The sequence below is a fragment of the Acartia tonsa genome, chromosome 10, assembly GCF_053477335.1.
Source record: "Acartia tonsa isolate MP-2025a chromosome 10, ASM5347733v1, whole genome shotgun sequence".
NCBI classification, from domain to species: Eukaryota; Metazoa; Arthropoda; class Copepoda; order Calanoida; family Acartiidae; genus Acartia; species Acartia tonsa.
The window spans coordinates 48,991,970-49,007,501 of NC_137269.1; the positions used below are offsets into that span (position 1 = coordinate 48,991,970).

A 15,532-nucleotide genomic window follows, 5' to 3' on the forward strand; every position below is an offset into this window, starting at 1 on the left:
ATCCTTATAATAAAGTAAAAGGATCTCCGTGTGTTTGTCTGTTCCAAATGATCTCACTAATCACTGAACCGATATTCTGCTATTCTTTATAGGGTAGCTTCTGAGAGCTTTTGGGATGTTTTATAACTGTTTTGGGAAGGTCACCACCACCCTCCTAAGAGAAATCCCACCAGAAATAAATTTAAGTTTATTTGTTTTTAAAATAAGGAGGTTCAGTGCTTGCAAGGTACTTTGAGGGAAAGCCTCTAAAAGTTTGGTAAAAGTATAATTTTTAAAGCACTCTTCAAGTGTTAATGTTCGTTTGTCCTACCGTTTCAGAGCTTCGCTTTTATGGATGTTGTCATTCTTGTTTAATAACAAATAAGTACAGTTGAATAAAACACATATTTACTGTATTTCATTTATTTAAAATAAGTTTTTACAGAAATAAATCATCATTTACTAAGCTTCAGCTTTGGCTAAGTAAAATCATACTTTTCTGTTTTAAAACTTTTTTTAATGATTATCAAACATAAAATTTATAATTGTATTACATCACACAGACAGATTTTAAATTTTTCTAGTATGGCTTTGAAACCGATTAATATTCGGTGAATTAGAACCGGTTCTCTATCATAATGAAAAACCATGTATAGCATCATATAAAAAAATTTTCTACAAATTAAAATTATAATCATAAAATTAATACCAGTTTTCTTAGCCCAGACCTTCGGCCCCTCGGGGCTAAAAAACATATTTATATCTTTTAATTTTTTATTTTAATTTCCGCGGAAAACTGTCTAAAATACAATGCGATAATAACTATACTTTACACAAATAGATAAAAAATATTTTAGTATTGGTATTAGAGATTATTTGGTTATTAACTTATTGTAGATTTAAAGCTTTAATAATTTCTTCATTATTTACATGATCTGCTGCTTCTTCCTAAAATAAAATTTAATTAATTAAATATTTACCAATTAATATCAGCTGGATAAGAACCAGTTACTTGGATTTTGCACAAGATTTTGATGTACTCTAATAAAGAAATACTCCCAGCTGGCTAAAATACGGATAACGAGACATATGTAAAGCAACCACAAAATGGAGAAATCAATAATTGAAGGTTAATTTAAAAACCTCACTTACACACTATGTTTCTAAAGGCCTCTTGGGTTACTTGAGTTAAGGGGATGGGTAAAGTCGACCCTCTACTTTAACTTTAAACTTTTAAGAATTGGAGAGAGGAAGTTTTTTTGAGGAGATTTCTCTTGAGAGGTTTGGAATACCAACCTTCTCAAAATATCCTCTGAGACAAAGACAGACAAACATCCAGCTACTTTTATGATATAAAAATATCTGACCTGTAGATAATACATAAGAATATGATTCCCCTACTGCCCCACAACCATGCACCCCCCCCCCCCCTTCTCAAAAATATCTTCTGAGACAAAGACAGATAGATATCCTGTTACTTTATATTGAAATAACTTACCTGTAGATAATACATAAGAATATGATTTCCCTCCTGCCCCACAACCATGCACCCCCCACCCCTCCCTTATGCCACCCATCTAAAAAATATCCTCTGAGACAAAGACAGACAGACATCCTGTACTTTGTATTAAAACATCTTACATAAGTATATGATTCCCCTCCTGCCCCACCACCATACACCCCCCCCCCCCCCTTCAACGATCCATCTCAAAAATATCCTCTGAGATAAAGACAGACAGACATCCTGCTGCTTTTATGATATTAAAATATCTGACCTGTAAATAATACATAAGTATGTGTTTCCCCTCCTGCCCCACAACCATACACCCCCCCCCCTCTCTTATGCCACCCATCTCAAAAATATCCTCTGAGACAAAGACATACAGTCATCCTGTTACTTTATATAAAAATATCTGACCTGTAAATAATACATAAGAATATGATTCCCTCCTGTCCCACAACCATGCATCCTCCTTTCTACCATCCACCACCACCATGCACCCCCCCTTCCCCCCCCCCTTCTGCCACCCATCTTAAAGATATCCTCTGAGACAAAGACAGACAGACATCCTGTTACTTTATATTAAAACATCGGATCTACTGCAGTTCACGGTAAAATATTGCTGGTAACGAATATTGCTAAAAATTTATGAATTTTAAAGGCTGCTAGCTGCCAAACGGCTGAACGTACAGATCATACCCGCACACTATTCTAAGCGGCATAAGGAGGCCTACAAATAATCTGGAATAGCCAAGATCCAATGATGCACAGGGAAGGCTTCACTGAAGAAAAACTGCGTAAAATATGTCTTTTTCGCGCATTTCTCTGCACTGCAAGATAATTATGCATTATTGATTAATGGCTATTCCAGATTATTTGTGGGCCTTTATTATGCCGCTTAAAACTATGTGCGGGCATGATCTGTACGTTCAGCCGTTTGGCAGCTAGCAGCCTTTAAAATTCATAATTTTTTAGCAATATTCGTTACCAGCAATATTTTACCGTGAACTGCAGTAGATCCAAAACATCTAACAAAAGAATATGATTCCCCTCCTGCCCCACAACCATGCACCCCCTTCCCCCCTTCTACCATTCATCTCAAAAATATCCTCTGAGACAAAGACAGACAGACATCCAGTTACTTTATATAAAAATATCTGACCTGTAGATAATACATAAGAATATGATTCCTCTCCTGCCCCACAACCATACACCCACCCCCCCCCCCCCTCCATCTCAAAAATATCCTCTGAGACAAAGACAAACAGACATCCTGTTACTATATATTAAAACATCTTACATAAGTATTTGATTCCTCTTCTGCCCCACAACCATACCCCCCCCCCCCCCTCCCACTATGCATTCCATCTCAAAAATACCCTCTGAGACAAAGACAGACAAACATCCAGCTACTTTTATGATATAAATATATCTGACCTGTAGATAATATATAAGAATATGATTACCCTCCTGCCCCACAACCATGCATGCACCCCCCACCCATCTCTTCTACCACCCATCTCAAAAATATCCTCTGAGACAAAGACAGACAAACATCCAGTTACTTTATATTAAAACTAGCGGCTATGAGAGTCGAATTTAATAATTCAATTTTTTATTTTAGATTTTAAAAGAAAAAGTAAAAAAAAATTTGGGGGGGGCGAAAATTTTTTTTGTTTTGGGGGGTTGGGTTGCCCCCCCCCCCCCTCATTTTGAATATTAGTTTTTTTTGGGGGGGGGGATTTTTCATTTTTTGAGGGGGTTGGGGGTGTCCCACCCCCCAAGAAAATAGTTATAAACCTTCCCGGGACCTATGAGAAGCTACCCTGTTAAGGAGAACCCGATCGGTTCAGTGGTTAGCGAGGGGCTTTGCTAGGTTTGATCAACTTAATTTTTCGTATTTTAGATTTAAAAAGAAACAGTAAAAAAAAAATTTTTTTGGGGCGGGGGTATTTTCATTTTTTTGGGTAGTTGGGGGTGTCCCACCCCCCAAGAAAATAGCTTAAATCCATCACAGGACCAGTAGGTATATTCCCTGAAGAGTAGAGCCCAATCGGTTCAGTGGTTACTGAGATCTTAAGCTTCAGACGGACAGACAGACGGAAAGACATCGTTCTACTTTGTATTATAGATTAAAATATCTGACCTGTAGATAATACATAAGAATATGATTTCCCTCCTGCCCCACCACCATGCACCCTCCTTTTTGCCATCCATCTCCCCACAGGTTTCCACCAAGATTCTAAACATATTTTTATGACGTCACACATGACACTTTCCGCTGTCCCAACAAAGGGGTAACGAGATATATGTAACTGGATGGAAAGCCTGTAAAAAAGGGGATAAAACATATTTTTATGACGTCATACATGACACTTTCCGCTGTCCCAATAAAGGGGTAACGAGATATATGTAACTGGATGGAAAGCCTGTAAAAAAGGGGATAAATTTAATAACATTTGCCCAAAGAATCCCGAATGACGTCATATTAAATAATGGACCAAACACCATTCCTTTTGTCATCGATCTCCCCACAGGTTTCCACCAAGATTCTAAACATATTTTTATGACGTCACACATAACACTTTCCGCTGTCCCAATACAGGGTCACGAGATATATGTAACTGTACCCATGGGATGGGAAGCCTGTAAAAAAGGGGATAAATTTAAAAACATTTGGCCTAAGTATCCCTAATGACGTCAGATTAAAACAATAGACCACCACACCCTCCCTTTTGTCACCTAAACATTTTGTAGATGGAATTGTATAAATGCTAAGCATTTATTAATGTATTTTTTTTTAATTTTGTGGGGATAAATGAATGGTTTAAAAGTTTAAATATTGAACGTCTATGTTTACCTATCTTTAATAGGTGTACCTATTTAAGAGATAAGCTATTTTCATTAGTAGCGAAGCTACTATATAACATTATTCGATTTTCTGTCCGTCCATGCATCAAAGTAAAAGAAGAGAAAAGTATCCTTATACTAAAGTAACAGGATGTCTGTCTGTCTGTGTGTACCGAAGGATCTCGCTATCCGCCGAACCGATCGGGTTCTCCTTAACAGGGTAGCTTCTCATAAGTCCCGGTAAGGTTTATAACTATTTTGGGGGAGGGTACCACCACCCTCCCAAGAGAAATCACAATAAAATCGAAAAAAAATTGAAATATTCCCGCTGCATAGTGTCGCTAGCGTAGTGGCGCTGCGTAGAGACATTAATTTAACAGCTAAATTTAAATGCCACTAGAGGCCCTAAGGGCGTAGCCGCTAGTTTGTATAAAAGTAATACATTCTGTTGCTAAAATTACATAAAAGCTAGTTTTACCTATCAAAAAGGAAAGGTAAACCTAGGTTCAATATAAGCTATATTTATTAGAAGCGAAGCTGCTCTATTACCTAATTTGCACGTCTGTCCGTCCTTTCATAAATATGAAAATTAAAAAAATATGCAATACCTGGGTGACCATTTTATAGATTGCTGATCTTGCCTATAATAGAATTAAAATTTAGTATCAGCTTATATTGCCTTATAAAAAATGACGTCATACAATACAAATAACTAATAATATGATTTGCCACTGGTCAATTACAATGTATAATGGGCTATCATTGGTTATTTGTATTTTTAACGTCATTTTTTATTTGGCACAAATAAAATTTTTAGCAAAGCTTCTTTACCATTGTAAATATCCGTCTAGTTGTCTATCCGACTGTCAAATCAGAAAATATTTTTTTTCTAGTATGGCTTCGAAACCGATGAATATCCGCTGGTTTAAAACCGGTTCAGTGTTCTACAAATATTAAAATAAAAATAATATATTTGAACAATCGACCCCTGGGTGCTAACAAAACTGGTTTTAATCTTTTAATTTTTCATTTTAATATTCGCAGAAAGTTGTTTATTATAACTAACTATTACGAGATCTTTTTGTTCGTCTCTATGATTGATTAGCACTCTAAAACATTGCAGCGTCTGCATGGAATTTGTTTACGAGAAATTTCTGGATGCTATGTTGGTCATGTCTACGCCGTGCATCCACCTCTACTACAGCAGCAACACCATCAGCAGCAGGAGCAGAGCCAAGAACCAACAACTACAATCTCCCGTCCTTCCGAGAGATTCATCATCAACTCCCAGAGGTTTTTCATCATATCTGACAATGAGGACTCCACCTCAGCTAAACTGTGTTTTTAAATTGGTTGACAAAGAATAAGACAACTCCAGCCTGTCTAATTCGGCTACTTCTACTTATTGCTGGAATCGAACAAAATCCTGGTCCCAGTGACATATGTCCACTCTGCTCCAAAAGAGTATCAACCATCTCAGTTCAGTGCTCCACCTGTGAAAATTGGCTCCACGTCAAATGCTCCGGTTTTTAAACATCTAAAGAAAGGAGAAACTTTACACACTGGACTGGACCATGCTGTGCCCCCTCATCACCACCAACACCCCCGCAACGAGCCCCCCCGCCCCCGCAACGAGCCCCCCCGCCCCTGCAACGAGCCCCCCAGCCCTCGCAACGTGACCCCCCGTCCCCCCGTCGTGCACCCCCTCCCCCCCATCGTGCTACCCCTCCCCCTGCCCCCCCTATCATCAACAACTCGAGCTATAACTGCAGAATACTACAATGGAACATCAATGGAATTAGTAGTAAACTTGATGAACTATTAGATTACATGGAGAAACGCAAGGTTCTTGTGGCGGCTGTTCAAGAAACTAAACTTACAGCTAAATCTAAACATCCTAAAGCCCCTGAATACACATTTATCAGACAGGACAGAGGTGTCAACAAAGGTGGCGGACTTGCTTTCCTCATTCATAAGGAAGTTTGTTTCACACTCGAGAAAACTCCTCAGAGCCTGGAACAGGATCCACACATTGAGTCAATGACCATCAGCATTCCAGGAGAAGACTCACCCCTGTTTATAGGCAATGTGTATATACCACCACAGAGTAGTTGCAGCCAGGGATATATTCCATCACTAGATAATCTCTTCGACAATCTTGGTGAAAACTACTTTGTCTGTGGCGACCTAAATGCCCACAACGAACTATGGTTAACTGGCTCAACACCTGATGCCAGAGGTAATGCCCTTGTCGACATCGTTACAGGGCAGGACTGTGGTTTTCTGAATGAAGACCTCCCTACCAGAGTAACCAGCACTTCATCAACATCACCAGACATATCCATCGCCTCTGCTAGCCTCTTAGCCACCTCCAAATGGCAGGTAGAAAACAGGCTAAGCTCAGACCATCTGCCTATCATTATCAGTATTACAGCTGAACTTAAAAAGTTTAATTCCCGCCCATCTACCTTCATGAACTTCTCAAAAGCTGACTGGCCAAAGTTCCAATCCTTCACTGAAAATATTTTTGCTAATGCCAGAGAAGTCACAAATGTCCACCAAGCTGAAAAACATTTTAGGAAAACCCTCCAAAAAGCCTCTAAAAGATTTATTCCTGCTGGCCGCATCCCAAAAATCCTAAATGCTCTTCCTACTGAAGCTGTAAGACTGATAGAGAACAGAGACAACATCAAGAACACCGACCCAGCTGACAATAGAATACCTGATCTAAACAAAGAGATCAACAATGTCATCAACAATCATCGCAAAAACAAGTGGCAGGAACACCTTGCCAGCTGTCAGGCAGGTTCTAAGAAACTCTGGAAAACGATAAAAAGTTTAAATAACCATCCACAACAACCAGAGAACCAAGGCATTGCATTCAATGGCAAAACCTACCTGAATGCAAAGGATATAGCAACACAGTTCAACAAGCAGTACACTCCACCTTCTGACAAAAAACCTCTCCAAACACTTAGGAAAACTCTGAGAGCAATGAAGAGGAAAGCCAAGAACCAACCAATCATTTTCACACCAGAACAGACCAGCGCAGCTATCAAGAAGGCCAAAAACTCCAAAGCTCTTGGACCTGATGACATTTCACCTCTCATGCTTAAACATCTCGGACCACATGCAATCAAATTTCTCACCAACATCTTCAACAAATGCATGAAGGACTCTGTCATCCCCAGCCTGTGGAAAACTGCCAAGATCATCCCCCTCCTAAAGCCCGGCAAATCTTCAGACCTTGGACCAAGCTACAGACCTGTTTCGCTCCTCTCTCCTGCAATAAAGATCCTTGAAGCTCTCCTTCTTCCCTATGTAAACGAAGCTGTTCAACTTGCCGATCACCAACATGGTTTTAGGAAGGGCAGATCAACCACAACTGCACTCCAGAGTATTTTAGACCACATCAACAATGGTCTAAATAGGAATAAGCCAGTACACAGAACTGTCTCCGTTGCAATCGACCTGTCCCGTGCCTTCGACACGGTTGACCACCAGATCCTGCTGGACGACATAAACCAACTCAACCTGAACGATTACATCAAGAAATTTCTTTGTTCATATCTCAGAGGTAGGCAAACATATGTAATGTTCCGTAATTCCAAGAGCAAATACAGGAAAGTCAAACAGGGTGTCCCACAAGGAGGTGTCCTGTCCCCTGTACTTTTCAACTTATATATGTCTTCCATGCCCTCACCACCTGGCTCCATTAATCTTGTATCATATGCAGATGATGGAAATATCCTAAACTCTGGCCCTGCTATCGAACCCATAGTCAAGGAAATCAACATCTACCTATCCACCCTTGACACATGGTTCAAAAGTCGAAATCTGAACATCTCACCCTCTAAATCTTCGGCAACCCTGTTCACAACAAGTTCCAATGAAATCAACATTGAACTTGGTGTTGAAATAGCAGGAGAAAGTGTACCCACGGTTAAGAAACCCAAGATTCTTGGTGTTACATTTGATGGTTTGCTTACTTTCAAGGAACACGCTGCCAATATGAAAACATCTGTACAGTCCAAGAACAACATCTTTAAGGCATTGGCAGGTAGCAGTTGGGGCAAGGAAAAAGAGGTAATTGTCAATACTTACAAAGCTATTGGACAGTCCACCCTCAATTACTGCGCCCCCATCTGGACACCAACACTAAGCGACACAAATTGGAAACACCTTCAAACTGCCCAAAATGCAGCACTCAGAGTCGCCACTGGTTGCCACAGAATGACGAACATAGACCATCTGCACTCTGAAACTAAAGTCATGCCTGTGCGACCCCATTGTGAAATGCTTAGTAAGCAATTTTTACTCGGCACACAAAGGGAAAATCATCCCAACAGAACCAACCTGAACAGACGTCCCCCTCCACGGCAGATGAAACAAACTCTTACATCTAAGTTTGGTAAAGAAATTAAGAAAATTTCACGTCCTAATCTGCCAGAGAAGGAATACAAGTCAAGGTTGAAACAAATCCACACCAAATCAGTACAAGAAGTTATCAAAAACCTCGATAACAATAAAGTACTGAAAACTAAACCTCCAGACATCAGCAAGACTGAGATGAAGCTGCCCAGGTCAACCAGATCAACACTAGCATAGCTGAGATCTGGTTATAGTGTCTATTTGAACAGTTACAAGGCCCGCATCGACAGAAATGTGACAGATAAATGCCCTAACTGTGACAGTTCCCACACCACCACTCATCTATTTAACTGTCCAAATAAACCAACGAACCTCACAGTCAGAGACCTCTGGAAAAATCCTGTTGCTACGGCCAGATTCCTAGACCTGGCAACAGCTGATGATGAATCTACATGAGAAGGTCACGGGCTAAATGAATGAATGAACGAGAAATTTCTTTTGACGATTAAACATACCAAAATTAGACATGAACACTATCCATTACGCACGATTGTATCCTAATTTTGCTGTCTAGAGTGCCCTAGCAAACTGGGGAAATATATCATTGCTTTTGGCCTACCTATTCTATTGACGTCAGAAAATACCCAAACCCCATCTCTTTTCTAAAGTTATTTTTCCTTCCCATTCTCTTTCCCTCTACTATTGCGTCATTAGAATAGGTAGGCCAAAAGCTGTGACATCTATCCCCATTTTCCTAGGTCACTAGACATTAAGAGATATAAGTTTTCCGGAATTGTAATGTAGGGAGTAGATTTGAAATCTGCATCAAATTTTAAGGATTTTTTATAAAATTCGTTTTTTGTATAATTCTCTATCTAAAAGCGGAAATACAAATTAAGTTAATTAATTTTGGCATCCGTGATTGGTGGATTTAAAAAATCTGCGCTCTGATTGGATGTCGTACATCATTCAACCAATTAGAGCGCAGGTAGTTTAAAATCCACCTATCCTATTGGTCAAAATTAATTAACTTAAAATGTATTTTCGCTTTTAGATAAAGAATTTTACAAAAAACGAATTTTATAAAAAATCCTTAAAATTTGATGCAGATTTCAAATCTACTCCCTACATTAAAATTCCGGAAAACTTATTTCTCTTACTAGACATAGCTACGGTTCTAATTATTGAGAAGATTCGCTTTAAAAAAATAGTTTACCTGTGTAGTAAAGAAATTTGAAGGTAAGAGTTCTGAATACGACATTCTAAAAATCATTAGCATAGGATAAAACTATGCAATAGTAGAGCAGAACTTAAAATGCCGAAGCTAAGACAAAGCCCAAATTGTGTTAAAATTGTGTCAAAAATGATCCATGTGACGTAATGAAAATGAGGGATTATCCATCTCTATTTTTGAGGTTTTCTTTCCCACTGATCTCCTCTCATCTCCCTCATTTGATTACGTCACATGGGTCATTTTTGGCTTTGTTAGAGGTTTCCATCAAAGTCCTTGTTGATCACAACACAACGTTGTTCTAAGTATCCAGTATGTAATCACTTTGACCGTCAGTCTGTCAGCCATCGAACAAAATATAAATATTAAAAACTAGAAAATACTAAAGAAAGGTTTGTACTGTAGATTCTTTGAATCTCCATGTCCCCAAAGTTTTGATAAAAGTTTTCCTATTTGTGGCCCAACAACTTTGGGGACTTTAATTGAATTTTGATTGTTTTTTTCAGTAAGTTGAGTGTCCAAACGTTTCAACCACTAATTGTAATATGCTGAAAAAAAATTTTGTGAATAATCATTGGGGATGTACAATTTACATCAATTTATTAGCTATTATCTTATCCATTCAGATTCCTTTATAAAACCAAAAAATATTTCTTACCTTTTAAAGCCCATTGCAACGTAGGAAGCTTTAGATTCATCAATAAACAGTTCTCCTGGGAAAAAAGGTTTTTGACATAGCTTTAAAGGTTTGTTAGGGGTTGGTGTTAAAATAAACAAGATTACAACATCCGAGAAAGCGAAACTCTGAAAAAGAAGGACAAACGAACATTAACACTTGTAGAGGGTCAAAACTGATTAATTTGAATTAAGAGGTATAAAAGTCGAAATATAATTTTAAGTAAATTAATTGAAAAACTTCTTGCATACAGGATACTGTTTAAGGACGTGCTTACATTTTTAGGACTTAATTATAGAGATGCTACACTTATAATATTGTACCTTATTTTTATAGGAATCGGTATCCAAAAATCAGATGAATAGGATTATTATAACATACAAAAAAAATTTGTAAAAAAGTAAAACATCAGAATGTTTTTTTTTAAATAGACGAACTGACTTTCTGGTAACGATTATAGAGTTGCTAGGCTTTCTAAATCGTACCTTATTGTTATAGGGATCATCATGCAAAGTTTGAAATCGATAGGACAATTCTAATATGTCTAAGTTAACGAAAAAGCTAACTCTCCCGAACGTACGGACCGACCCTAATTATAGAAAAGCTTTACTTTCAGAAAAGAAAACACTAAATGTCCACTTTCATGCATAATTGGTTCAAAAAACTTGTTTTAATTTATCAACAACAAAAAAAAACTCAAACCTTCAAAGAATCCGTTTCTAACAAAATCTTCTACCCCCATTTTCTCGCAACCGATGCCAATAAGTCTAAACAGATCAAAGTAGGTGAAAGTCCACGGAGATTTTAAGCCAACGTTTGAAAGAACTTATTCATAAAACTTAGATGACCAGTATAAATTAAAGTCCAATGACGTTTCCCGCCCTCATTTAATACTTATATTTGCGGGAACTTTTGTTTAATGAAATCTTCCAATTTTTAACATTTACAAAACAGCTTGCTTTATTGCATCAAGATCCATGATAGATCTATATAGGAAATAAATGTCTATATATGAGCTCCAGTTTTCCAAGCAATAAATGTTTAAAACTCATAATGCTCCAATAATCCGTAATAAACTCTCATTGACCATAATGATAAGACCCATTATTTTACTCTATGAAGAATAAATTCTTTTTTTTTATTTCATGTTGCTATTTGAATTATATTGAAGTATTAAATTTCTATCCACAAAACAGAAAATTTAAATTTGTAATATAGTTAATAAAAGAAAACTAAGTTTTAAAATAATTTGATACTAGCGATGCATGCGTAATGTGGTCAAATATTAAACTAAAATTTAACAGTTAACTAAACATTTTAACCCTTTCAGAATGATAATTTGAAATAAAAAATATTAATATACCACAGTTATGGAATCTCAACGACAAAGATTTTTTTATCCAATCTTGACAAGTGAGGTATTTTTGGAAAGAGGAATATATGTAGAAAACGCCTATGAAAATTAGAAAATCCGCAGAAATCATAATTGCAAGTCATTTGCAAAAATCTGCAATGCTAATTTGCAAAATTAATTTTATGCCTTAAATGACTTATTTAGAAAAAATCTTTTTATGAAATGTGTTTATTTATAAGTTTAGAACATACTTAGGGCAAAAAAAAATTCTTTCATGTTACTTTTTTCACCTTATATATGAAAAAAGCAGTTTCTCACATTTTATGATAAAAAAAGGTATAGGAACAAAAAATATGATTTTTCTTGATGTAAACACAATAATTGGCATAAAATCTATCATCCTAAATGTAAAAATCAGATATAGAATCCTTTTTAGAGCTAATATAGTGCAAAAAGTAACCAAGACATTTTTGCAAAGTATGAAAATCTGAAGAAAATAGTTCTTTTTGCTTTTGATATACATATCAGATAAATGTATATAAAATTAGTGATTAAAAAATATAAAACATGTTATAAGTTTTTTCAACATTGTCATTGATTAAATTGCACTTTTAGGTTTAAGAATTACCAAAGTAGTGCATAAAAACTCTTTTTATGATGTAATTAAACAAAATAAATGCCAAAAAACCAACTACAAAATGGTCTACTGCATTATAAAAAACGCCTAATTGTTGATTTGAATTTATTTTGTTTCATAACTTAATAAAAAGAGTTTTTATGTGCTACTTTGGTAATAAGTAAACCTAAAAGTGCATTTTAATCAATGATAGGGTTGAAAAAGTTATAACTTGTTTTTATAGTTTTTGATCACTAATTTTATATACATTTATCTGATATGTATATCAAAATCAAAAAGAACTATTTTCTTCAGATTTTCATACTTTGCAAAAATGTCTTGGTTACTTTTTGCACTATTTTTGCTCTAAAAAGGATTCTATATCTGATTTTTACATTTAGGATGATAGATTTTATGCCAATCATTGTGTTTACATCAAGAAAAAAAAAAATTTTTTGTTCCTATACCTTTTTTTATCATAAAATGTGAGAAACTGCTTTTTTCATATATAAGGTGAAAAAAGTAACACCAAAGAATTTTTTTTGCCTTAAGTATGTTCTAAACTTATAGATAAACACATTTCATAAAAAGATTTTTTTTTAAATAAGTCATTTAAGGCATGAAATTAATTTTGCAAATTAACATTGCAGATTTTTGCAAATAACTTGCAAATATGATTTCTGCAGATTTTCTAATTTTCATAGGCGTTTTCTATATATATTCCTCTTTCCAAAAATACCTCACTTGTCAAGATTGGATAAAAAAATCTTTGTCGTCGAGATTCCATAACTGTGATACTAAAATAGTTTAAAGAAAGAAATCGTCAGGGATAAGATAATGGAAGAATAGGGTTAATAGTCAGAATTCAGATAACCAAAAGAAAGTAAATAGAACATTGAATAAACCTAGCCAATAGCGAGATAATTAAATCGAGCCCAACTCTAATAAATTAATATTCGACAGTGCCAACGGATGTAAAACATACATGGATATTATGACAGGGAAATATTGTTGTCAATTTTGCTTGCTAATATGAAACTCGTGTATTGGTCAGTTCTTTAATCCAACAGGAAGGGAGGGGACGGTGAAAAGGGGATGGAAGGGAGGAATTGCTGCAAGTTTCACTTCGTTAGAGAACATAAAAATCTGGTGTAACAGCCAAGTAGTATTATATCCATTATTGCAGTACCTTATTTTTTGTTGCTGTAGCTGCGGCAGTAATCTTGAGATCTCTACAGCAGCTACGTGGCAGTATAGTACCTTATTTTTTGTTGCTGTAACTGCGGCAGTAATCTTTAGATCTCCACAATAGTTACGCGGCAGTATAGTACCTTATTTTTTGTTGCTGTAACTGCGGCAGTAATCTTGAGATCTCTACAGCAGCTACGCGGCAGTAGGGTCATCCAAACCTAAAATAAAACAACAACATTGCTATTAAAAGAAGGTGTCCTAACTTTTGTGATTTTTTAACCCATTCGCGACGAGCTCCCAAAGTTCAAAGTTTTGTTTCAACGGGGTTCAAAAAAATAGATTTTTTTCAATAATTACTCAACAGAAGTCAAAAAGTAAGGTGTCAAATTAAAGATCTTACTATTTTTGTTCATGATGGAAATTTTCTTCTTTTTTGTGTTTTAGTACCTTAAAACCAACTTAATTAAAAAAAAACTTATATCACTTCAAAAATAAGAGGTCTACAAATGGATCATTTTACATCTACTACTTACTAAAAGCACCGACTAGCTATTTTTTTAAAAATCACAATGGTTAGGATACCTTCGTTATAAATTGCCCATCAGATTAATTTTCTTTCATATCCTTTGCAGTGTTGTATCCAATACGAATAAATTTGCGTAAGTGAATGCACATCATTTCATAAAAGTGCCCAGCGAGCAAAAAAAACCTTTTCCTCCTTATTTTTAAAAATACAATGAAAATCAGATGAGTGGGGTATAATAAAAGCGAAGCTTTTCTATGATTAGGGTCCGTCTGTCAGTCAGTCAGTCCGTAACGGTTAGCTTTTTTTCGTTGATTTGGACATAAAACCCGTCCTCCTTATTTTTAAAATACAATGAAAATAAGAGGGTTGGGGTATTTTTTAGATATGCAAACAATTACAGTGGGGCTTACACTGCGGGGCTTCCTGTCTATAAAATAACCTAGCCCAACCTGACATAAAGTAAAAAAAAACATCCTTACCCCCCTTTTCCTTTAATTTCTACTTATTCAAAGTAAAGAGGTAGAGTTTCTGTGTTTGACAAGGTGTTTTGAGGGAAACCGCCATTATTTTATAAAACATACGAATTTTTAAAAATGTATCTAACATACCTTCTAAACCAGATAATTACACAGGGACTTTTAGACCAAAATTCAGAAAACTTCACCTGAAAATAATAAAATTTGATTTTTACAATAAGAGACATATGTACATATATAAATATTTTTTCATCCCTATAGCTGTAATAGAATCTGAGATAATAAGAAGAAAGGGCATCTAAAGTCTCCATCGGTCTAGAAAAGGGCTCAAGACTACCCTTTTGTGAAGAAAAGTATACCAATCCTACATTTTAAATAGCAAAGCTTTTCCATAATTAGGTTATTCATTTTCGTTAATTAATGTAAGGAATGTCTTATCAATAGATCATTGATTACAAACTTGGGATGCTGATTCCTGTAACAGCTAGGTACGATTTAGACTTCTTGATAACCCTTTTTGTTTATTATATGATTATCCTATTAATCTGATTTTTGGAACAATGATTCGTAGGACAACAAGGTACAACATTTTAGGTTATAACCAATTCATAATAATGTCCTTAAACATAATCCTGATTTTGTACAAGTTTATATATGTACTATTAGTTTATACCTTAAATTAATACTCTGTTTATTAAGTTTTGACATTCTACAAGTGTTTAGGTTCGTTTGTTAAATTCAGAGCTTGGCTTTTGTGGATA

At 35.8% G+C, this 15,532-nt stretch overlaps 1 protein-coding gene across 1 annotated transcript; it reads right to left on the bottom strand.

Annotated features, from left to right (window-relative positions):
* Positions 1–365: 365 nt before the first annotated feature.
* Positions 366–13,880, bottom strand: LOC145330250 (prostamide/prostaglandin F synthase-like). Its single transcript, XM_080174873.1, has 7 exons — positions 13,768–13,880; positions 11,311–11,375; positions 10,591–10,645; positions 9,918–9,963; positions 4,939–4,971; positions 3,627–3,722; positions 366–927 (listed from the first exon to the last, which is right to left on the bottom strand). Exons 2-7 carry the CDS (start codon positions 11,348–11,350, stop codon positions 868–870), a joined length of 330 nt encoding a protein of 109 aa, XP_080030999.1. The 5' UTR covers positions 11,351–11,375; positions 13,768–13,880; the 3' UTR covers positions 366–867.
* Positions 13,881–15,532: the final 1,652 nt, after the last annotated feature.

Coding starts and splice junctions, on each gene's coding strand:
- LOC145330250 (XM_080174873.1), bottom strand. CDS start 11,350: ATGGGGGTAGAAGATTTTGTTAGAAACGGATTCTTTGAAG. Junction 9,964..10,590: donor GTTGCAATGGGCTTTAAAAG/GTAAGAAATATT, acceptor AATGATTTTTAG/AATGTCGTATTCAGAACTCT. Junction 3,723..4,938: donor TCTATAAAATGGTCACCCAG/GTATTGCATATT, acceptor AAATATGTTTAG/AATCTTGGTGGAAACCTGTG.